Source organism: Amblyomma americanum, chromosome 7 (assembly GCF_052857255.1).
Source record: "Amblyomma americanum isolate KBUSLIRL-KWMA chromosome 7, ASM5285725v1, whole genome shotgun sequence".
Lineage (NCBI taxonomy): Eukaryota > Metazoa > Arthropoda > Arachnida > Ixodida > Ixodidae > Amblyomma > Amblyomma americanum.
This window is the reverse complement of record NC_135503.1, coordinates 49,142,685-49,168,724: the sequence shown is the minus strand read 5'-3', so window position 1 is coordinate 49,168,724 and position 26,040 is coordinate 49,142,685. Positions and strand designations below refer to the sequence as shown.

The 26,040-nt window shown below is 44.4% G+C and overlaps 1 protein-coding gene across 1 annotated transcript in view; it reads right to left on the bottom strand.

Moving 5' to 3' along the window:
- Positions 1-514: 514 nt before the first annotated feature.
- Positions 515-26,040, bottom strand: part of LOC144099066 (uncharacterized) — a 33,734-nt gene continuing 8,208 nt past the window's right edge. The window contains exons 3-9 of the mRNA XM_077632127.1: positions 23,603-23,765; positions 20,701-22,717; positions 17,978-18,184; positions 16,754-16,824; positions 14,448-14,745; positions 13,695-13,795; positions 515-5,876 (exon numbers count right to left, since the gene is read on the bottom strand). Of these exons, the coding sequence (XP_077488253.1) occupies positions 5,753-5,876; positions 13,695-13,795; positions 14,448-14,745; positions 16,754-16,824; positions 17,978-18,184; positions 20,701-22,717; positions 23,603-23,765 (2,981 nt within the window). The 3' untranslated portion in view covers positions 515-5,752. The remainder of the gene's footprint in view (positions 5,877-13,694; positions 13,796-14,447; positions 14,746-16,753; positions 16,825-17,977; positions 18,185-20,700; positions 22,718-23,602; positions 23,766-26,040) is intronic.

Genomic DNA, 26,040 nt, shown 5'->3' with positions numbered 1-26,040 from the left:
TAGAGCCATTACTGTGTGGAAGTACTGCTCGAGTTAAATCCACCCGAACTTTCTACAGAATTGGAGGCGGTGTGCACCTTGTAAATTTTTATAACTTATCAGAATGGATTAACTTCATAACCTCAAGCTCTTTGAACATGAACAGAGACCTAAATATGTGACAATATTTGCATTTCACTTCAATGTGGAATGCAGCCACCGTGACCAGGAGTCAAACCCACAACCTTGTGCTCCCTACAACGCCCAATTGCCAGTCAATGAAGCGGGCTACTCTTATTTATGAAATGCTCTTAGAAGTGGCTTCTACAGTAAACTAACAGGATTTATATGACCTGCCACAAACTTGCAACAAACATAGGTGGGTCTCCTTAATTTTTAGACACTCTCTTCAAGGCACATATAGCAAAAGCCTCACTCACTCATCTGATTTTACTGTACCAGAGCAACTAGAATTACTTTTAATTATTTGTAGTAAGCCAAAATGAGACAGTGAAATCAAGTAAAACACTACCTCTCCAGAATGCATAAAATTTCTTTAATGTCATTCGTACAGTGTAGTGAACTAAACAACAAATGTGTTTTCAGGGTTGAGATGATTTCTTCTTGTAAATTTAAATCAGGCAGTTTTCTCAAGTGAAGGTAGGATATACATCAACAACAGGCTGGTTGCTAACAAAAAAGGCATGTACTTGAGTCTTGAGCCGCACACCAAGAAAGGATGAATGAAGGCAGTCCCTTATGAACATGACGAAAAGACATATCATTACACAAGCTATGGTATGAATCTAGAGGAATATGTGCATATTGCAAGAACTGTAATGTGTGGAGGACTTAACAGCATGCCAATGTTCAAGCACAAGCATGCTGAGAAGGAACACCCGATTAGCTCGCAACTGACAATTAGTCTTCGCATATGAATGAGAAATTTTTTTTTTCTAAATTATTCTATGTAAACAATTTCCATGATTCTCTTTCAGGTTTGACGCAGAAATGAAACGAGATTTGTTTTTCAGTGATCGATAAGTGTTCCCTCTCACATCACTTGCATCTATATACACAAAGGCAGGTGGAAAACAAGCACGATAAATAACGACAACTAATGCGCACCACACTTTGCAAATTTCGGAACTCGCTGCTTGCAATTAAAGCATAACAGTCAACAGAGTTATTCACCAGATGCTGCACATTACCAAATCATAGAACCAAATCTGTCACTAAATTACTGTGCATAAACAAAGCCAAAGAATTACAAATACTAATAAAAAATTATATTTGTAGAATGCACACACTGCTGCAAGTCCCAAGGAAGTCACAAGACATAATGAAAGGAAGGATGTACCAACAAGATGGGGACATGCACACATGTAAAAAACAATCACTAGTTGCTTCATATGCACACCAATGTCCTCCTCCCTATGGTGGTTTTCACCATTCTTTTCTTCCCAAGCACCAGCCATTCTAATACTTGGTACAGTTACAATCACAGAACCCATATCTACAACTTGGTAAACGTAATTACCTTGACATCTGGTACTCCATGCCATGAATAGTTCTTAGCAGATGATGTGTTTCAAAATCAATGGAATCTTGCTTACTTTGCTTTATACTTTAATCACACACAGGCATCAACAAGTTTCCTAGTCCTTGAAGAAAAAAAATAGCAAAAGTAAAGCTTTTCTACCCTTCAACACAACTTTGCCACTGAAGGAAAGGTGCAGCACTGAATCACCACACTAAATTTCAAACACTTCTTACCAGATTAATCGACGAAACAGGTGCAATAAATAGCAAGTCTGAACAAAAGGTCTCCTCAGCTCTTTCAAGTCTTTCATGTGGAGTGTATAGCCTTGTGCAGTGTAAATATGTAAAACTAAAACGTGTTCACTGGAGCTTGTTTACATGCATTTAAAAGCTATGTGAACACAATGCATTAGACTGATTTTGCTGCATATCAGAGCGGCGCACCAGAGCTACTGCTTGCCACTATGAGTCTGAAGTGGCCAATGATTGCAAGCCAGATGCTTTGAAACTGTGAAATGTACTGCAGCACATTGCAAAGTGCTAACAGCTGCTACTATCCAACATTTGTACTAAGTGGCTTAGACATTTGCATTTTCAGTGCACGGCACACGTTCACACTCAGTATTGCAATGTGGCAAGCAATTTGTTTATGTTCATGCAGCTCTGACAAAAAATGTGCATTTCATTTACATTCGCCACCAATCGGTACCAAAAAACTGCATGAGACCGAGAAATGGTTAAAGCAAAACTGTGAATGAGAACAACGCATTGTAAAGCCCGTCAAAGAGCGCAAAGTTAAGAAAGCAACAACTCCACTTGTCCTTGCCCAGCAACAAATAGCAGCAATAATAGTCTTGCACAAACCAAGATTACATTCTTGAGTGCTATACAAGGAGACAGCCTTTAATATGAACAGCAAGACAAAAGATAAATACATGTGTTAAGTCACTGACCTTTATCAACTGTGATCAACCCCTCTCAAAAAATGCTTCTAAAAGAAAAGGAAGCCTCTTTACAAAAGCATCAGTTTCCATGCAATCAAAAAGAATCACATGAAACAGGCAACAAAAAATAAGGCAGCCTAAATGTGCCTCAAAGGTAACAAAAAGCAAGCGTTGAAGGTGCTTCAACTGCTTCAGGCTTATACACAATGCAACATCATGCTGCTAGCTGACATCATGGTTGATGCCACCTCATAGCAGCACAAACAGGCATGGCCAAATTCCTTGCTTCAAGTAGGATGGGGTGGTGGTGGTAACGTGACCTGCAGTTCTTTTAAACTGTCAAAAATAACATCAAAACAAGGTGCTTTACTCCCTCTAGTGAAAAATGCACACACAGTGGGAGGTGTTGCACAGTTATCCAACAACCTTTAAATACACTTGCGCACCTTTAGCTGAGGTACTATTCTGCCACTAGGAATGCATTTCATTTTTGTCATTTTCTACATGCACAATTGATTTCCATGAGGCATGCCATGTTACAGTGAGCAACTTCACAAATACTCTACGTGTTTCTAAATTTTGTACCGTAAAAAAAAAATGCGACCTGGAAAGCACTTTGTTCAAGCACAAAACCTCACGGGTACCTGCACAATAAAACAGGCAGTCAGTGTTGTAGGAACCACGTCTCATAAAGGCGGTTCCTCACCATCACAATATATAGAGCAAATTGTGCTGCCTGATCTGACCCCCCATTAAAGAAAGATAGCTAGGGATCCTTTCCAATGCAAGGGTGCACTTGCGTTCCTTACCAGTGAAAGAGACATGTATGCATATGGCTCATGGGCAAAAACATTTTTCAAGCTGTAGACGCACAATTCAGTGTCCAATATGCTGGCACCCTTCGACCTGTTTGTGAAAAGGTCTATACTTACAACAAGTTCTCAGCCTACCAGCCATGCTGGTGTAAGAAACAAAGACCGAAAATTTCTTGTTCAGCACTTTGCTTTCGTTTTATGCTTCAAGAGCACAGGAGAGACAGGGTACACAGGGAAGGTAAACCATGTGAACAGCATTTTCTTATCAAGACTGTACAATGGCCAAAGCATTTGTATTTAGGCTTCATGTTACTACTCCACTAACACAAAATGCACTAACAAATTCTGTATGCAGAGGTACATGAAAAGAACTGCACAAGGCAAGAAAATATGGTAGCAGTTTTTTTTTTTTTGTATAAGCATCAACACAATGTTGCAACACATAAAGGTGCAATAGGGGACTGGAAAGCAAATAGTCTTGATTGCTAGTAGATGTAGAAGTGCAGCCTTCCATGAGGCTAGGTTGATAAAAACTCCCGAATCTTGCGACCGGTTTGGGTAAATGAATTTTCTCCGCAAAAAAGTGTACGATGACCCGGAATCAGCCTCCACTAACAACTCTATGCACACAATAACAAACTATAAGAATATCTGAGCAGACATTAGAATAAAGAAAAAAAGCAAGTACAATTTTTCAGAGACGAATTACCTGGAAATATACTGTTTTCCACTCTCCAACATGCACAGTGACAAAGGAATAAAGAATTAAATAAAGTAAGCTGTCATAAGCACAGGTGTCATTGGCAGCAAATATAGTATCATAGCAAAGAACAAACAGCAAGCTTATTTATGTAAACAGCTATGCAACAGCTGCCCCACAGCAATGAAAGGGAATCAACAGTATTTTTCAGAAAATATCGCACAAACTGAACGGATATCCTGAAACGGACACGCAGACATGACTTGTAAAGAACAAGCAACCATAATTGAGCACTTCATGAACTGAGTGACAAATGCATTCAGACCCCCCACACATGCGTTACCAATGCACCTACACCAGAACTGAAATGCACAACTAACATGATAACACAAGTTGATGATGCATTGCCCTGAACCACTGGCCAAGACATTGTCTCCAGCTGTTTAGTGCAAGCACTTCATTTGTAGCATGACAACAAACACCATTTCTTGCCAAATAGGTGCTAAAACTGCATAGTGCTCAGCTTTAAGCTGGCATTATGCCAGCCACGAAATGCCTCCAATATACATATGTTTTTGATAGTGGTAAAACGAGGTGCTCAGTTCAAATAAATAAATGCGCATGCTATTTACAGGCACTGCTTTTTGTAATCCAGTCTCTATGCAAGTAATATGTAATTATGTAGTTAGAACAGCATGACATGGCGGTACAAGCAATAAACCCCTCTAATATGAATACGTAACAAGTGTAAACATAGGACACACTGTCTAGCGATATAGTAACAAAAGAATAATAATGCTATGGCTATCTTTATTTACACAAAGATGCCTCAAAGCATTGCAGCAAGGTGTGCTTGCCCACCCCTAATTAAGCAGCTAAACAGAACAATAGAAAAGCATGACAGGTGCACATGAACAGAATACATGAGAGACAAACAACATAAAACATGGTAACTGGCACCCACGTCAGCTAGGAAGCAATGAGCACTAGTAGAATCTCCCATTCTTGCACAGTTAGGCAACCTGATAAGATCTCTTCGACAATCCAAGCACAACAGAAGGAATGCTGCATGAAGGAGAGGGGCGAAGGGGTAGCGAATGGTGGCTGAGCTTTCCGGTGTACAAGAGACCAGAAGCTGTCTGGAAACAGCAAGTTGAAACTTCTACATCAAGTGGCATGTCTTTGACCGAGTGCAAATTCTCCAATGACAAACATCGGTGATGTCAATATATGTAATGTGTAAAACTGTACGTACGCAAAGTGGGTAGAGAGGAGGGACAATGAATTATGTGATGATGACACACTTAGCCTCTGAGGCATACTACACACTACACTTCTGGAAGGAACAGGTCTCTGGTGGGGTGCCAGTTTTCCACGAGAGACATCCAGAGTCAGGGTCCACAGCAGCTGACTACAGCTAGCTGTCAACGTAGCCAAACAATGTGAACGCAATGCATCTCCGCGTCACGTGGCAGGGGGTCCAAAAAGAAATGCTACGGTTCCTTTCAAAGCAAAAAATACCAGGGGCACTAGGAGGGCACATCGCGCGTGGCAGCAGTTGGTGTGGTCACCACGTTTCACCGTGCAGCCACAAGATTGCCTTGTGATCATGGCGCGCGTTTTGTAAAAGAAGCAGGAGGTGGGCGACGGGAAGCGCAGTGGGCTGGAGATGAGGGTGGGGAGTAGTGTGCGTCGCCATCTCCGCAGCCTGGGTGCGACACGCCGGGGTCGTTGTTGCCGCCGTTGTCCCAGGGAAAAGAGGCGCCGCAACTTCACTTGTCCTTGCGGTGCTTCTTTTTCTTCTTTTTGGCCAGGGCCCCCTGCCTCTTGGCAATGCAGCGGTTACAATACCAGCTCTCCTCTTCCTTCGGGGGCACCACGATACCTACGCACACCCTGCGCAAGTGAAGAGAAAAACAGAGTGGACATGTAGGCACACAGAACTTAGCAAGCGCCTCGTATGCCTTCAGCTTGGTGCTTCAGTCACATTACCCAAGCACTCCACTGCACTGCACGAGTCCACATGGACTCAGACAAACTTGGGCTAATACAGTCACCGACAGATTTTTCGGCCTTGAAGGGCCCCGGAAAATGGTCCAAATAATCGAACAGTACGAAAAATCCGAGAAGTACAAAAAAACCACTTTATTGAGCTGAATTCGGCTTAAAAATGTCACTGATATTACCTCGCGACAAATTTCTTTTGCTGGCGACGATTTCCGCCTGTGTTTGCACCAAAGTTGTGCTTTCACTGTACACGCTAGACAGCAAGGTCACCGCATTTAGTTGGAATACTTCCCACGCTTCTTTGACGGACCCGGCAGGGCCATGTTGTCCACAACACGAGTGTGCACCACACCGCTCGTCAAACACATGCAAAGATAAGGCACTTTTCGTTCAAAGCAGCGGAACCGCCGGACGCAATCAGATGTAACTTCGTGAAGACTAAGCGCCACTCGATCGACGTGGTCAGAGGAACCCAAGTGACGAAACGACTAATGGCAAACGTATGGAACCTGCCGCGGTGGCTCAGTGGTTAGGGCGCTCGGCTACTGATCCGGAGTACTCGGGATGGATCCCGACCGCGGTGGCCGCGTTTCGATGGAGACGAAACGCTAAGGTGCCCGTGTGCTGTTAAAGATCCCCAGGTGGTCGAAATTATTCCGGAGCCCTCCATTACGGCACCTCTTTCTTCCTTCCTTCTCTCAGTCCCTCCTTTATTCCTTTCGGCCAAGATGCCAGATAGCTCCTGCACAATTTCCTTCTCCCAACAACCAATTTTCAACGTATGGGACAAGCAACAACTGCCCGCGACAACGTCAGCGACAAAAACAAGTTGACGGCGATGACAATCCAGCTGCCACCTCGAAGTGTCAGAGATCGCATGGATCTCTACTGGCAACAATGAGGTACCAAAAGTATGTCAAACCAATCCAACTGCAGCGTAAATCCACCTCAATCCAAGATGGCACCTTTTGCGCCGGCGAAAAGCCGATAAGATGGCTGATTTTGGCCCGTAGGCGACTGAAATTAGTCCGAAAAATCGAACTTTCGGACTTCTGATGTCCGAAATATCTGTCGCGAATATGTATGTGCTTCTATGGGGTGACTGACGGCGCCTCATCGAGGTCCGAAATATCCTACAAGTCCGAATTATTGGAGTCCGAATTACCCGTCAGCTGCTGTATAAGTTCAGGGTCGGACAGATTCATCAGACATGCACAGATATAATGCTCACTTGGACACAGTCACACAAATTCATTTCAATTCACTCAGATTCAGGCTCAAGTGGACCAAGATTTGCATTAAGTGACTCACTTGGCCTCACTGAAAGTGAAACAAACCCACACTCACTTGGACTACACCTCACTTGGATGAATGGATGAAAAACTTTCCTCAAATTACGCGCATGCGTCCGTCACAATACACTATAGGACACTGTGTGTAATATGAGGATTTTTTTCCCAGATTTTAGCATTTTAAATTCTGCCTCGTATTATATGCAGATCCAAACAATTTTCAGCTGAAATCTGCAGTTCCGGATTCGATATTATTCCGCACATTCCCCTCTAAGCTTCCAGTAAGAGGAGGTGTTACCAAGTGGAGGTGTGGGTGGGTTGTTTCGACTTCGCCATTTCACCATGCTGACCTCAAGCCACCCACACTATTGGAAGCAAGACGATCGCATCTCACTGGATAACAAGACAGCGAAAGCAGCACCCAGCCTCTTTAATTAATTTATTTATTTTTATTTCACAATACTATAAGCCTTTCCCAGGCTCTGACAAGAGTGGAATGATGTAACAATACATAAAAAAAGGCCAGTGTTCCGAAACATTAATAAAAAAAAAGCACATGTGAATCGCCGCATCATTAGAGTGCACTGCTGTAAACTCAGTCAACAATACTCATGAACAATAAATAAAAAGAAAGCATTGGCTAGCAATAATTTTTCACAAAAGTGACTTTTCTCCAAAGAAAGATTCAAGATTTTCAACAAAAGCATCAACTGACAGGTCATTCATAAACTAGTGGGGCAGGCTATTCCATAGTTCTACGGTAGTACGAGGAAAAAATCAAAACTTAAATAAGTCACACCTTACAGCCAGCAGTCTTATGCACATGTCATAGTTGATTCTTTTAGAGCGGTGATGAGGTGGCTTTAGGTATGCATCTTTATCTACACTAATACATTTGGAATAAAGCAGAAAAAGAAATTTCATGCTCGCAACCTGTCATCGGCAGTCTAACGTCGAGATGCTCGCAGTTTTGTGCAGAAGTGTCACGCTATCGTAACGTGAGTAACATGAATAAACAAAATGGACAGCAAGGTTTTGAATTCTTGCTAATTTCTTTTTTTAGACAAGACTGATGGGGGTTTCAAACTATGGCACTGTACTCAGGAATGGGTCTTACTAGGGTGACGTAGGCATTAAGCTTTACACGCGTTGGTGCAGCTGACAATTTTCGTCAGAAATGTTATCTACAACCTTTGTCCATAAAGTTCTGAGACTGAGTCCATTAAAAAAATGCGTTTAACATTGAAATCATTTGTGTAGCACCCTTTCGAAATAGTATCCCTTGCAGTCTATACAAAGCTTCCAACGCTTCTTGAGGTCTTGGAAACAGTTGGAAAACGCTTCTTTTGGCAGGGCTGCCAGCTCCTTTGTCGTGGCGTCTTTAATGACCTCCACGCTCCCTATCCAGCGACCTTTTAGGGCTCTCTTCACACAAGGAAACAGGAAAAAATCGTGTGGGGAGAGGTCAGGCGAGTATGGCAGATGGGGAAGTATAGTAATGCTGTGCTTGGCAAGAAATTTTGTCACGCCGAGAGCAGTGTGCGGCCTTGCGTTATTGTGGAGAAGGTTCCAATGTGCAGATGCCCATAAGTCAGGGCGACGGCGTCGCAGTGCATCACACATGTGTTGGAGCACGCGGATATAAAACTCCTGATTCACCATCTGCCCTTGTGGGACGAACTCATGGTGTATGACACTTCTGGCATAGAAAAAAACTATCAGCATCGTCTTTGTTTTGGTCTTTTGTCACCGCACCTGTCTCGACGCCGGAGAGCTTGTGGACCGCCATTCGGCACTTTGCCTCTTCGTTTGTCTGCCTCTTTGTTTCAAAAACACTATGTTTCGTCTTCAGCAATGATGCTGTCGATGAATGCAGCATCCTTCTCTGCCTCGGAGAGAAAATCATTGCTCACTGATGCCCGCGTGTCCTTCTAGTCCTGTGTGAAGGAGTGCGGCACAAGTCTGGCATTCAGCTTTCGTTCCCCCAAGTTCTAACGCAAAATTTGGTGGCATTTTGTCTTACTAATGTCGAGAGCATCTGATAGCATGCGGACTGTAATGGTGCGGTCTTTCTGTACGATTTTCCTAATCCGAGTGGCGTTGTTTTCATTCCGTGAGGTTTAAAGGGGCTGCGAAACACCGCTTGAACGGATGCCGGTTACACTTCAGATGGATTCTTTATGTCGCACAGATGCTGACTCAAAAAGAATTACGAGAATCGATGCGTAGGAACGGGAGTTATTCGATGAAGAAATGTCAGAATATAAGCAAACAAAATGCTGCCCTCAACTCGATTTTCGCGCAGCTGCCCATTCCCATTTCACTCTCCCAATGACGACACTTAGTGCAACCAATCAAAACAGCCTATCTGAGCACGTGGCGGAAGTTTACACTCCATGGTTGCCTGTTCTCTGTAACTCGTTCATGTCAAGGCTGGCGGCGCCGTTTGCATGGTTACAACAACCATGTGAACGCCCAGCTGACCCAGCGATGCTTTATCGTCACCACGACAGCACAGAAGGGAACACTGATCAGTGACGTTCCCTTACTTATGGATCCCATCTCAAACGTGAGATACTGCGACGGTGTGACAGCCTGCGCAAGATATCAGACACATTTAGCATAGTGCGTACCGCTACTGCTTACCGCCAACCATCGCCCCTAGCGCGCTGGTTGGTCATGGCGAGCAAGGAGCGCGCGCTGTTGACGGGAGCGTGGCACCATCTGGCGCTGCCGCCCAGTGATCCTCCACAAGCTGACGATGCGCACTGTCTGCTAAATGTGAACTGAACGAATCATTCCTTGTGACCGAAACGAACGCTTATAGAGTGCAATGGCTCGATCGAATCAACTCTGCAAAGCCGCTCTCAGGTACATAGAGAGTACCCATAAGTGTTAGTGCTAGGTCGTAGGATGTTTACAGAGAGGCGCAAAGTCCGTCGATGCAAAAAGTAGTCAGAGCCTCTAGTGGTGCATTTTTGTTTTACCTGCTTTACAGTGCTTTTATCTAGGGCAAACAAGTTGGTTTTGTTAATGTAATATAGAACACAAGAACTTGACAAAACGTATCTCTAGTTATTAACACAATTTGCAGTATATTTACTCTTTGTCCAATCATAAAGCTCGCCCTCCGTGATGTCATATCCGATGCTAAAAACCGCCACTGTATGGTGACACCGTCAGCGCCATGAATTTGTTTTTGCGAGCTAATTAAAATATTAAAAACAGGGGTATACGTGGTACGACCGATGCTAATAACATCACTATAACTCCTTCTATGCAACCAACGGGCAAAACAATGCACTGAAAATGTGTCTCGGGGCCCCTTGAAGGGCGCCCCTAACTTGTGTCGTCTTCCACCGACGTTTCGCCCCAAAACGAATCTCTTGTGCCACTCGAAAACTCGCGCCCGCGATAATGCGTCGTTGCCGTAAGCGTCACGAAGGAGCTCTTACATCTGTGTGGCTGTCTTGCCATGCTTCACACAGAATTTTATGTTTACGCGCTGCTTCAGTTGGACGTCCATCTCTCCACATTCACTCACAGTAGAATGCGCAGACTAGTGACAACATATTTTTGTACATGTAGTGCCATCTAGCGGCTGCCACAGCAATTAACATAAATAGCTCAGGTTAGCCCGAAAAGATGGCGCTACACATACGTACCAACATTTGTTTTGGGGAATCATTTCTAGAGGAGAAAATAAATCAGCCTCGAAACCTTACGGACAAAGGTTGTATGTGCGATTCCCAACTCAGTTTTTCAGTAAAACAAAGGTAATCATAACTGCGAAATGACACTTGATACCGTGTTTACTTGTATGTAATGCGACCACAGCTGTAACGCGAGGGTTGTCTTTTCGGGTGTGAAAAGGGGAAAAAAAAAAAAACACAGCTGTAACGCGAGGGTAGACTGCGGACGTGTGACAGAAAAACCGAAAGAACCCGAATGTGACAGAAGGAACTGACATCGCACTGTTCTGAAGTCAAGTACAACTTTATCAAAATACATCCCAAACAGGCATTCCTATGCATCCTCATCCTCACGGCTGTTGTCGCCGTCACTGTCATCATCACAGCTACTCTCTTCTGTGTTGTCCGTCTTTCTTTGTCCCTTGTGCCGTTTTTGCGCTCCCCATATACCATAGATCATCGTTACCGACTCGCCCAAGTTTCCACCCTTGTGAATTACGTCTCTTCTTTGTTACTAGCTGCCTCCCACAGCACGTCGTCCTCGCTTCCGTCTGGAGCACTTGAAATTGAGCATTTCTTAAATGCGCGGTATATCAAACCATGAGACAGCCCGCACCAGGCTGCAGAAACTCAGCAGGCAACGGTAGATGCGCTTGGGCATTTCAGCCTACCTGCAGGTGTTGTGGTTGATTCGCTTCCAATCTATTCCCAGTATAACTGCCACATCCTTGGAAAGGTTTGTTCAAGCAAACACAAAGAGGCTGAAGAATGAAGGTCATGCCATCCGGTATTACAATCAGATGCGTTCGGTCACGCTGAAGCTTTTGTTTCCCGCAGGGTGTCAGGTTATCTCGGAAGCAATCCAGAACCAATATTTCTTCCTGATGCAGCAATGCGCCTGTCCTTCGGTCCCACACGCTGGGAATCCAATCTATGACAAGATTCGAGTCCATCCAGCCTTTTTCGTGACAGCGCACAACAACATCTTTCAGAAAAGTTTCCTTCGGGATCGTCTTCCGGCGAAACATGATGAATGGCGGGAGCTTGCGGCTGTCAGCCAAACATGCCAGCATAACGGTCATTCGATTTTTTTCATTCCTTGTGCTTCTAAGGCGAACTTCGTGCTTACCAGATCTGCGCAGTGTTCTGGACATAGGCATGTCCAAATACATGGGGATCCGGTCAGCATTGCCGATATGTCCCAGTGGCATGTTGGTAGAGTGACGGCGATCAATAATGTATCACTGAAACTTACGAATTTTTGACTCGAAGTCCCCGGGCAGCTTCTCGCAAATAGAAGTCGTGCATCGAAGGGAAAATGCAGCCCTTCGCATAAACTTCTGCACCCAACCTCGTGATGCTTTGAACTGGTTCTGGGTCAAACTCGTGTCCCGCGCAAGCTCCTGTGCTTTGCAACGAAGCATTTCAATGCTTACTCCAAGCAGTCGGGAACGTTGCTCGCTTATGAAGTCTGCAAGGCGACGCTCCAACTCCAGAAAGCAGCCTTTCTTGGGCCCCCGAAAGCCTTTTCGCAGGATGTTGCAAACAAACAATTCCTGGCGATGTTCCCTTCATCCCCTGATCATCAATTTGTTGACATCCAGACGTCTTGCAGCCGCTGAATTTTTGACTTTCTCAGAAAGCAGAATAGCGTTGCGTTTGAAGCCAGCTGTATACCGAGTGCGCGAGCACGCCATTCTGCTTGAAAACACGCTCGGCCGTTTGATGGGGACAGGCCAACGACTCGAAGAACAGAACACACACCAACACACACTGCCACCAAACACGAGAAAGCAAACAAAGCAATGGCGCTGCTGCTCTACGCACTGCTGCCTGTGCATTAGTCACATGGCCACGTTTTTGCATCAGTTGCAAGGATTAACAGACAAATGGAGGTGGGATCACTCCTCTGCTGACGCCTTGGCGGCGATCGCGTGCGCACGGTGTCTCCGAGATGGCTGATTTCTTTTTGCAGTCTCGGAGGCTACACAACCTTGTTATAGGTTGCAGGCATTCGTCAAGAGATGGTGCCCTCTCATCGCTCCTGTGACTCTAGCTGGCGCTGAGTCTTGGCTTGTTCTCACTGGTGTCATTTTTTTTTCTTCTTTTTTTGCGCTTGCAATTAGGTTGGCACTTTGTCCTAATAGTTGTGACCCATGGTTCGCGTACTGGTTGACCGGCGAGTTGGAAGTGCGCGATTTTGAAAGAGCAGGACGATCAACGCACACGTTTGACACATTAAATGATTTTAATATTGTGTGTATGGTGTCCTTCTTAGCATTTTAAAACCTCGTCTTCAACTGTAACGCGAAGGGTGACATTTCCTTTCTACTTTCGGTAAAGAAACTCGAATTACATTCGAGTAAATACGATATCATGTGCGGGTCCACATTACATACGGGTTTTTATGGCACATACATGTCTAAGATAGGGTGAATTCAAATGAGTGGACGCAGAGGACGGCCCACTGATCTGTGACACTGCTGATACGTAGTCCCAAAACCAACTGCTGTTCTCCAATGTGTGTGTCAGTGAAGAGTTAAAAGTACAGAGAAGAAGGATAACACTCATGTTAATGTTGCGCATCTCCTTATTTGCTTGAGCAACTTTCCCACTCAAGTTTTGGGTACACAATACCAGGATTCCACATCAATTCAGCTATCATTCAATGGTTTCTCAGTTTTGCAGAGAGATAAGGTAGAGAAAAAATAGGCAAGACATACCAGTGATACCAGTCATCACACTCGTCACAGCCGATCATGGGACTGCCATCATCTGGTTTGGCGCACGCAGGACAGATCCAGATTTTGTTTCCTCGTTCATCCTGCAAAGAGAACAGGAATGAGCTGTAATCAGGAAAAGCTCTAGCGCTTCAACATCCTACAGCGATAAGAAACCAATTCCCACTTAGAATCAATGCCACCAAGGAAGCGATTAGCTGTGGTCAGCAAGGAGCAACTTCCTAGCTGGCATGTCTCTTTCCCAAAATAAAGTACAGAGTAGTGCATGCTCCAGGTCCGCTAAGATATGTGAACACAATATTAACCCCTTCAGGCATGAATTCCTGTCACAAGTAAATAAATCAGAGCATTTAGACCATTTTAAAGCACTCATCCTTTTAAAATCAGCAAAAGAAGATGCACACTGACCATAAAATGTGGAGGTATCCACCTTAAAACAATTTCTTGCATTCATTTGGCATGCCTGAATTGAAAAAATGGTTCTGCAGACACAAATCTGTGCACATTGCGCCTTCCATATGGGGATTCGATAGTATTCAGGACGAGTGTATAAACATGCCTGGAAGGGTTAAAACAACTGCTCATGGCAAGCCAAATCTAAAACCCCCTCTCAAGTCAGCACATTTTCCATGATAACAAAGAGCATGATTCTGTTAAATGTTAAACAGACAAAAACCCTCCCCACTGGAACCTTGCTCTGCATCAAAGTACAAGAACAAAGAGGTAGATCCATACCACAATGGTGCCAACGGTCTCTGTGATGACCATCCTGGCCGTGGGGAGAGGAGAGGTGGCCTCCGCCAGCTGCGGTTGCTGGGAGGCAGGGGGTGCGGCGGCCGCACCCTTGGAGGCCTTGGACGCCTTGCTGCCTCGGCCGCTCGCCTGCGGCTGGGGCGGCGGGGGCGGCGGAGGGGGTGCGGCAACGGGCGTCAGTACAGGCGGCGATGGGCTCCGGGCACGTGGCGAGGATGGGGGCGACATAGCAAACGGGTCCGGGGGTGAGTCGCCACCCTTATTCAGAGCCTTCAGCAGGCTGCATGCAGCAATTAAAGAAGAAGCCTGTGACTTGGGCAGCCTCTCAAAAATGCTCCTTTCAAAATGAAACTACACTCCCCCTTTTCCATGTCCCTCACAAGACCTCCTTTTCCCTTTTTCTGTTCACTCGCAAAATAAACGTTTTCTAAACATACCAGGTGCATCTATAACATGACTGCATCCATTACGTGAGTAAATACAGTAAAGAACACAACAGAAAAAAGATCAAGGTCCTTTTCCTCCCAGGAAGACACACATTTTGTGAGGCTACAGCTAAACGCTGTGTCATGGGCGCCTGTAAAATGCAAGTTTTTGAAGCTTACAATCTTCTTTTAGTATGTCTTTTTGGTTGGGTCCAAAGGTTCACAACACAAATGCTTTGCAATGTGGGCACCTCATCTGAACATGCTGCACATGGTGACACCAGCTATATTTGCTTACCACGGTTCACCTTCTTCTTCGGTGTCTTCTTCGCACCTAGAGAGATCAGAAGACAGAGATATCCATCTATTCTCTGGTGTTATGGCTGTTCCCTACTTGAAAAGACACCATTCAGATTTACCCTGAGTAGGTACAATTTCTTGTCTCGCATGGCAGAATGCTAATGTCTGTGATAAAAAGTTTGACTAATAGTGTTCATGATAAAAACGACTGATAACAAAATATTTTTGCCTAGTCATGTGACAGAACTTTAAAAAATGCCGAATTACTAGCCTCAGATTTGCACAATGCATTAGGTGTAGGATAACATGACGATTCTATTCCAATTCTATTTTTTTTAACACTGGCTTATGTGATGCCATGGCCTGCTTTCACTCATTGTGACTGGTTAGAGCCCCGAATAGCAAAGGTATGAAGCCTCTTGAGACAACAATAAATGAGCAAAATAATAATAATAATAAATTTAATGAAAAGGAAGCAGAATTATTACAATACTCCAGCCCAGGTTGATGTATCATAACTAAGAAAACTAAGCGTTTCAACGGAATTGCCTGTCTGGTTGGGAATAACTTTTCACAATCCCACTCTTTGTTGCCAAGCTTCCCCCCCCCCCCCCCCCCCCCCCCTCCCTCAAGTCCAACTCAAAACTGCAAAACAGGCTGCCCCCTGCCATCCTTGAAGAAGGAGCCAAGCCGGCTGCAAAACGAGACTTTCTAAGTTAAAAACTTTTGGTTGGAGAAAATGTACCGCAATTTGAATTGAAGCGAATTTATTTCCATCAGACATGGTGGGGATGAGCTAAAAAGCCGCATTTCGCTGCTCGCCTCCCAAAAACAACAGACGGTCACGTGACAAAATAACTAAACGCAACCTAAGCAGCACAAAATAGGCGTAAATAATACAACTATATAACTAAGAACCACAGCCTAGAATGCCTCCTTGTTGGTTTTGCTTGACCCCAAACATGTATGAACTAGTTTAAACTTGTCATAGCCAGAAAAAAATTTCCCCTTGCCACTGAACCTGAACTGAACATAAAATGTTGCTGGTAGTTGAGCATCGCTAACAACGAAATATTGTGCAAAAGCAGGTTTCTGCAGGCAGACACCAATGCCACATAGCGGAGAGCGCGACTGAAAGCGCATTTTCTTCCCTTTTGTGATTTTTGCGCACAGATGGAAGTTGACGAAGATGACAACGTGCAATGCACAGCGCGAGAGTATGTTGCAGTTTTACACGAGGCATGATCTGCTAAGGTGATAGCATAGCACTCTTATGCAGCGGCCAGCGAAGCTGATCTGTTCGCACCGCCACGAGTTCAAAACCCAGTCGCGGCAATATTTTTTCATTTCTCCAGGTTGGCCAAGGTCACCCTCAAGGTGAAACTTCACACAAGATTCTTGGTGGGGACCGTGTTAAGTAGCGCTTTCGCACTAAAAACATGAACCCAAACAGGATGAATGCATCGAGGGCAGCTTATTTAGAGCCTTAAGATTCAGAGTGTGCCCAATTCAGCACCTTGTTATCAGAAAAGTTTGTTCATGCAATGAAACAGCATTACTCACATTTTTGTGGCACTGGACTTGGGAGTGCTGCCAAGCTTCACAGTGATCTTGGGAATGCTGTCATCCTTTTTCTGCATAAAGAAGTTAGCAGAAAGGTGGCTAATACCAAGGAACAGAAATATATAAAACCTCAAAAGAAATCAAACAAGAACAACACAGCAACTGCAACCTTTACTTAAAAGGCACATAGAAAGAGGGAGAGCGCAAAATTAAACAAATAAAAAAAGTATTTCAGCAAGCATGAAGATACTCTACAGAAGAAGTTGGGATTGGGGGAAAAAGGCAGAAGAAGAGTGCAGAGAAAAGTTTTTTTAAAAAAAAGAAGAAGCGTGAACAAAAAATTGCAGTCTTGGAATTTGGGGTAGACTTTTCAAATGGTGGCACAAGTGGTGGCACAAGTGGTGGCGCAGGTTTTTCTAAAAGGCCAATATTTTAAAGATAAGACAAAATAGAGAAGAAAAAAAAAAGCGACGCTTGGATTTTGCATGGTTTTGCATGGCTTGTATAGTTTTGCATGGTTTTACATGGCTGTTTTACCATTTTTTATTTCAGTCACTCGCCTGCACTCACACGAGAGGAAGGATAAATCAGGCACATTTAACTCAGCACAGTGATCCGTGAAACTATTCCACGTGTCAGGAGTCAGGGACGTCAGAAGTGCACTTAATGCACAATAAAATGGAATGCGTCACAGTTACTCCACTGGTTCAACACCCACTATAAGTAATCCCCAACCCATATCTCACATTTGTACCTCAGCCTTTGGCAGCCATACCCAGAAAACTAAGCAAAGGTATTTAAAAGATAAACACTAATCAAAATGAGCAACAGCAGTGTGAGGGTATTTAACTGTGAGGAATCTAGTCTACTGCCAATGCCAGTTTTCATGTTACTGACAATATAAAAGCAAAAGAAGAAACCTACACTGGCTCTAAATAGAAACAAGATGGGCAACACAAAAACATTCATTAGGCCAGGAGTACAGAAACGGTGAGTTACATTACACCTTTTCAAGATCACTGGAGACAGCTAAAGCCAAATCATTCTTAACAAGATCTGTTGCTGGCTGCTAAGAAAGGCGACAAAAAGAATGCACCGCTAACGAAGTGTCCACCACATAGCCTGTTGTAAGCTTTGTCCTGCTTAGACCCAACCACTTGCCAAGCCCCTTAGCACTATTTTGCTATACAATGCCACATGAACCATACTAAACATGCAAATCACCTTTTCTTCTTTTATTTTCTTCTTCTCTTTCTCCTTGCCAGCCTTCGTTTTCACCTTCTTTTCTGCCTTGGCCTTCTCTGGGGCCTTGATCTTGGCCTTGCCTTCTTTCTTCTCTTTGGGAGGCTTCTCTTTCAACTTCTCCTTTGGCTTTTTCTTGGTGTGGTCCTTCTTGTCAAGCTTCTTCTCCTTTTTCTCTTTGGCTTTGCCCTGCAATGATTATCGAACAACGTTGTCTCAAAAGAAAAAATCAAGTTGGCTTGCCAAAGGCAAGGACACATTACGCAAGACAGCTTACAGTTCCAAAAGCAAAAATTCCCATGCAACACCCTTCAGTGCTCTGGCACAGTAAGTGTAAACCATCCTTTTCCAAAACTAGGATGAAGAGGACACTGCCACTGATGATGTCTGCACTTTTTTAACAAGCAAAAACAATCACACCACTTTCAATGTGCAGGCAAACGGACACACCTTAAAACCAAACACAGCATGCTCCTTTCTAGGCATGCTGTCACTCAGCTCTCCCCGGAAATGAAATAAGGGGCAGCAAAGACAGCAAGAAAACAGTGAACACTGTACGTCTAACAATATGTAAAGCGTTCAAATACGACAACCCTCTTAAAGAAACAGGCAGGCAGGCAGGCTCCATGCACCCACCAGTTTCTGAAAAATGCAGTTTGTCATGCAATGACAGAATAAATGCATTGTGCGTAATAACCTTCACGACACGTCTTACAGCTGCCGACAGTCTGCCTTTCCTTAGTCCTGGCTGCTTGCAACAAAAGCACCAAATTTACTACAGTTCTCAAGGAGCATGAAGGTTGAAATATCAACGATGGAAAGAAATCAGTGAGCCATATTACCTTCCAGTATTTGTCCATTGAAAACTGAACAAGAACACACAGACAAAGAGAGAGAGAGAGAGAAAAAAAAAGTTAGTTTTGTGAGATCAGATTTGTATGCACAAAGAAAATCGAGAACGAATCATTACCAAATGATAGACATGTCTGCAGCATATATAGCACAGGCATAGCTGGTTCTAATCACAGTAGCAAGTTTCCTTCTCATTACAGATCAGTAAGAATGCAACATATTACGTACAGAGTATCTAAAAGCAAACAGTTGCTTAAAAACTGCACAAAATGTGGTCAAAATAGATAGTGCCAATGAAATGCCACGACACTCGATCATACTACCTATTGTACAAATGGAGTATGTAAATGCCATGCCATGAATTTCATTCATGAAATTACAGAAGAGTAACCTCATGTCTGAACACTGCCCTGTGAAGTTCTCTGGCATTGCTGCGACAGAGAATGTTGATAGTTGTAGTTCTTAGTGGATGCCAAATACAGGTCACAATGTGGCGACTAGTCAAACAATTAACGGCAATACAGCAGCCAGCCAGTTTTACAGACTCTAATCTTTCAGATTCATACAATATTTCTAAATTTAGTGAGGAACCGTCAGGCACCTCAGAGGAACATGTACATATTCCTAACTGAGCTCAGAAGTTAGATTTTTGAGACTAAAATGGATGTAAGCAATTCTATGGAGACCTTTTGTTTGCCTGAAAAATCGTTTTTTTAACCCACTATAGACGTCAGCGGCCATTACAGTCACAAACAACCAGCCCTTCGCTGCCGTGAAAGGCATCTTGGATTTAAACAGAGGCAACAGGATGGGTTGGCTTGAATATTTGTTGCTCACTGCTGCTACTCAAGTTAATGGCATGATTTTCGTCGCCATCGAGGTGGCCTACAAAGAACGTGCACCATTCCATTGAAAATGAAAAAGCGGCAGCATCCATCGCAGCTTAGATGGCACGACGGCGCCGCACGTGGTGCGGAACCAATGGGAGTGAGGGTGGGGATACAGCCAGAGGAACTCCCTTCATCTTGCCTCTTCCAGATGGTTCCCCAAATGTCCATATGTTCCCTCTCTCGGTCTTTGCAACTGTCGTTTCATTGGAAAACACTCTGCTCATGCTTCGCATGACACATGTAGAGCAGTGCACAGCGGGGTGTGCACCGCGGCTTGACCTGCGGCCGCATCACACAGTCTGCTACTGGTGACGCGAGATGGTGCGGACAAAATGAAAGCTTGACTTTGGCTTGAATACAGTATAATGATATTGCTTGCAAATGACACACGAAAAATGATGAACATTGCGATTTTTGATGCCGGTTTTTCAAAGCAAAGTGTTCATTTTAAATCCACAGACTTTTTTGGACTGTACGATTATTTAGACAATCGTTTGGGTCCCATTGAGCACAAAAAATTTGTCAGTGACTGTATATATATATATATATATATATATATATATATATATATATATATATATATATATATATATATATATATATATATATATATATATATTTGTAGTCATCAAGATATTCTTAGTTAAAATTTACATTTCAAGAGAAAAAATTGTGCATAAGGACTTTTCTTATTTTGGCACCACAAATTCATGTCTTTGCGGCATATTTTCACTAATACATTTCGTGACATGTATATGGCCGAAGATCTAAGCATAGCAGTGTGCCGATAAAAACTGCAGCAAATCACGACAGCCACAGAAGCAGTATGAATGAATAGCAAGCGTAGTTGGTGGGACTGGTCTGCTGCAAACAGCACTCTGAAGCAGCCACCAGACAGTTGCAGAAGCAAGTCTGATGGCTGATGGCTGCAATTAAACAATGCAATGCAATTCTGGTCCTCACCTTTTCACTATCCTTTTCAGATTTAGAGAAGGATGCTTTGTCCTCATCCATTCGACTGGTGGATGGCACGATGGGAGGTATGGCCTTCTTTTCAGCCAGGGTCTTGACAGCAAAGGGGCTTCCACCAAGCACCATGGGGCCCATGAGACTTCCAACAGGTGGTGCTGGAGGGGATGAAGCTGGTGACATGTCATCACGAGACGAAGGTGGAGGTACAAACAGTGGAGGCGTTGGGAAGTGGGAAGTTGTGCCCGCCCGAAGCTGCGAGGAGAATGGAAAAGCTGGCAAGAAACCCTGCGTCGGAGGTGACCCGAATGCTGGGAACTTCGGTGAGAACAGCGGGCCTGGAGGCGGCGGCTGTGGTTGTGGCTGCGGCTGTGGTTGCTGCTGTTGGGAGAATGGAAACACGCCCGAAAAGCTGGGTGCCGGTTCCGGCGACGTTTCTGCCCTCTGAGACAGGGCGACGAGAGGCGACGCCCTCATTTCTGGAGTTTTTGGAAGGCCCTTCTTTGGGGACGGTGTGCCAGAGGTCGACTTGTTCTTTCCAGACTTCTTTTTGCCTTTTGTCTTCTCCTTCTTCTTGTGTTCGCTGTTGACAGGAGGTCCCAGAGTGCGCTCTGGTGAAGGTTCCTTGGTTTCCTTCTTGGGAGCCGGTGAGCCGACCGGATCTGGTGTCTTTGGTGTTGGGGGTGGCGATGAATCAGAGTCAGTGAAGTCATAAACGTCTCGTGGCTCCAGCTTGCGGTTCAGCATGCCAGACATGGCAGCCTCCAGGGTCTCCCTCTTCTCCTCAAGCCGAGATTCCTCCCGTGCCTTCTGAATCACGGCGTCAATGCACTGGTCGATGCCAGCCAGTCGCATCTCCTTCTCTTGCTTGCTCAACGTTTCAGGAGAGTCATCGATCACGAGCCTCGGCTCTGGAGATTCCTCACGGGACAGTGGTTCATCTGCGTAAGGGTCATCATCAGCTGCCACATTGTCCTGCGCAGCAGCAGCAGCTGCGGCCGCTGCTGCATTTAGTTTGCTGCGTTCCTCTTCTGCCTTGCAAGCCATCACCTGCAGTGGTGTCATGGTCGACAGCATGGAAGGAGGGATCATCGATGTCAGTGACAGAGGCAAATGAGGTGGGGACAGAACTGGGGGAGAGGATGGAGCAGGAGGTGGAGGTGGTGGCAATGGTGGTGGCGGAGGCGGTGGCGGTACCACCACAGGCGCCGAGGGCGGTGGTGATGGCGACCGAGCAAATAAGAAGGGCACAGAAGGTTCGGCAGCTGCGGCTGCTGCTGCCTGCTTCTTCTTTTCTGCCTTGGAAGTTTTTGAGCCCGTCAGGCTCTTTGACTTGCTAAGTGATTTTATCTTGCCAGATTTTGGTGTCAGGCCAGCCACAGCCATCAAACCTCCTGTGCTTCCAGGAAGTGCCATCCCCTTGTTTTTGCTCTTGGACTTGGATTTGGATCCATCTTTGTTTTTGCCTTCCTTGCTCTTTCCTTCTTTGCTTTTGCCTTCCTTGACCTTCCCCTCTTTTATCTTTCCTTCTTTGACTTTGCCCTCCTTGTTTTTCGACTTGATCTTCGAAATCTTGCTGCTGCCCTCCTTGGACAACTTGAGTTCTTTTGAAAGCTTCAGCCCCTTGGCAAGCTTCTTCTTTATCTTCAGCATGGGATTGCTAGCTGAACTCTTTTTACTCATGAAAGGAACATAAAGCTGTGCAGCTTTCTTGACGGCATTCTCCTTGTTGTCTTTCTTACTTGTCTTGGACTTTTTGCCATCCTTGCTCTCTTTCCTTATCTTCAGTGACTTCTTCGGCTCCTTCAGCTTCACCTCCTTGTGTGGCACAATGATGCTGTCTGAGGAATCCGAGTCAAAGGCCATGCCAGGCGGCAGCGTTTTGATGAACGATGACGGTGCACTAGGCTCTGGGAGCTTGCCCTCTCGAGCCGGCGAGATGAAGCCGGAAGGGGTCATGAACACGCTCGTCACCTCTCGCATAGGCTGGCCTTCTTCCTCTGTGCAAAGCCTGAAAGAGAAGGCAGAGTTGAAGGACTCACGACTCCATTGTACAGATACAGTCGAATCTCGTTATAATGAAACGGTTTATAATGAAGTGATCGATATAACAAAGGATTGATGATTTCCCTTGGAGGCTAGGTCAGCACAGGCTATAATAAAGCTAAGGCGATATATAATGAGGTTCAACTGTACTTAATAATGCTATTAACTGGCACCCCTGCTTTACACAGAAATGCAAATTAAGGAAATCTGACAGTTCGATATATAGGAACAAGATATACACAAAATGACCCACAAATCAGATTAAAGGAACGAGGTAAGAGGCCTAAGCAAAGCTATGGATTCCGATTCACACAAAAAAAGGTCCAATTTACACATGAACATGTTAAAAAGAAAGACGACAAAAATTAATACACACTGTTTTGCAGTCTGTTAAACAGAAAGCCGAATGCCTAACATTTTAAGCTTTTATTGATGAAACCTCTATAAACTACAAGAAAGTGGTGCCAACAGGACAGAGTCCCTTCTTCTGTGAAATGCCAAAGTTGTAGTGCTTCACTAGAAATTTTGTAGTGTACAGCCTCTGTTCTGAACGTGCAAAGGTGACTGCTTCAGTACAAGAACACTCCCTTGGGGAAGCAAGCCTACAGCTACTGCACATCTGATTTTGATAAAGGGATGCTGGAAAACCATTATATAAGCTCTCTCTGCGGGCTTCTTCATGAAACTGGCCCATGCCAATGTCTTGACTTATGCCCAATGGCATAGATTGTCAAATAATAAGTCCATTCTTGTTTACAATGCCATTTTGTATAAATAAAGCAACAAGGATTCGCACGCTTGCCCTAAGACAAGCGGCAGCAATGCACAAGCCAACAATTTCAGGACTCACCTGAAGCGCTTCGATGTTGGGGTTTCCGTACCATCAGTACTTCGCTTGACAGGCTGTGGGCTTCCGTGTGGAGAGGACATCTCCTCGCCAGCGCTATTTGAGGCCATGTCTCTTTTCATGCCATCAAGGGCTGACCCAGGAGACAAGAGCACACTCTCCTCCTCTGAGGAGAGGAAAGAAGAACACACTATGAAACAAAAGCCTTTTTTTTTTCTAAAGCTAGCTGCTAGAGGAGACAAACTGAAGAATGGTTGACAGATGGCCGAATGACTTTGTGGTTCTGATAAGGCATGTGCGAATAGTGATGTTTTGATTTGAAGCGAATACTCCAGAACTTCTGGCACACAAAAAAGGTTGAATGGCACAACAGACATTTACAAAATCATGTATTTTTCGAACATGCAAGGCCATTACATGAATAAAGGAGAGAATGCGTTGAAGCTTTATCACACTCACTGAAGCTGTGCCGACGTCCTGCAAAAATGGCTATCAGAAAATTGGGAGAGTCGACCTACATGCAAAGCCGACGTATTTGTGGGATGCGAGACCAACCTCTAGGACCCACGACTGCTGGTCTTAATTGCGATTGCGCCTATGTGCAGCTATTGCTTTTAAAGGGGCACCTGAACGGATGCCGGTTACACTTCAGATGGATTCTTTATGTCACACAATGCTGTGTCAAAAAGAATTACAAAAATCGATGCACAGGCATGGGAGTTATTCAAAGAAGAAATTTCAAAAGACAGGCCAACAAAATGCTGCCGTCAACTCGATTTTCATGCAGCTTCCCATTCCCATTTCACTCTCCTAATGACGACACTTGAGGGGATCAATCAAAACAGGCTATCTGAGCACGTCACGGAAGTTTGAACTTCGTGGTGATGTCATATCTACTGCTAAAAACCGTCACTGTATGGTGACACTGTCAGCGTCATGAATTTGCTCTTGCGAGCTAATTAAAATATTAAAAACTGGAGTATATGCAGTACGACTGATGCTAACAGCATCACTATAACTCATTCTATGGAACCAAGAGGCAAAACAATGCACTGATTATGTGTTTCGGGGCCCCTTTAAGCAATGACTCCATGAACACCTGCTAGGCATACTCGCCACGCGCCCAACTCCCAGCACCACCCCGAGTGAGGTGCCGGAAAGGGCCACCCATCCCTTTCCTTATCCCCATGAGGCACCCATTACCAGGTGTCTCAAGCTAGCTCCCCTTCATGCTCACGCCATCGCGATTGTAAAGCAGATTTTACACGAATTTCACTGCATATCCTACTGCTTCCATCTGTTGCCACGAGCATGCGCAGACCATCCGGCATATGCGCGGGAGCACAAGCACGCATCGCAGTGCCATCCCAGAGGAGGTACACTGAACCGAAACCACACAAAGCGAAAGTTCCAGAAACATTATTAGCTCGAGATGGATATTCGGAGATTTCGAATACCTAACGTTCGGATTGAACTTAGTACTGAATACTTTACTATTCGACCGAATATTCAAATCATCAAATATTTACACATGTCTAGTTCTAATATGACTAAGTACTAAGCAAAATAAGTACAAAACAAAGACAAGGAAATGCAGAGTAAGCGAAACAACAAAGCAGAGAATACCCTTTATGAAACACATAAGTCACAAAAATAAAAAATAGTTGTCAAATTAATCATGCATATGAAGTCAAAAATGTGATGCACAACATGCACAAGGAATAAATGATGGTTCCTTTTCTTTGTAAATTTTACCATATCATGACACGTTCATGCCAGCTTACGCTCTAGCCGCCTTTTTTTTGCCGTTCTGGTGGAACGCAATTGCAGTCTATACTGACATGGTAAAATCTTGATTATTCTTTACCTCCTACACACTTCAGTTACCTGACAGCTTTTCAACATACGCTATTATCATGCAAGTTCTTGAAGCTAAAAGTGCCATGAAACGAAGTTTTAATGTTTTCCCCTGTATTCCTTGACTCTCACCATGTTAGAATGGTGCTTGCTGTGTCATGAAAAAACAGGAGGGGACATTTAAGCTTCACCTTAAGGGTATGACGTGATAGTGTAAATGGGTTAATGCCAATATATGACAGCGGCAGTTACACCAACAACGATGCCGGTTTTTCAGCGACATAGGGCCCTTAACACTGTCGCATTAAAAATAAAATGTCATTAAGATACGATTTTTCTTTGCACAGAGGGACATGAGTACATAAGTACATCACATACACATACAAAAGAAAAAGAAAAATACGAAAGCATGACGACACATGCGTGGCGTGGCACCTGCCCCCCTTGGATCCTTGAACATTACTTGGTAGTTATTTGAATAAGTGCATGTGCGTATACATGCACGTATGCATGCCTGTATGCATGCTTGTATGCATGCATGTGCACCACAAAACCTACTGAGCATGCAAACATACATGAATGCT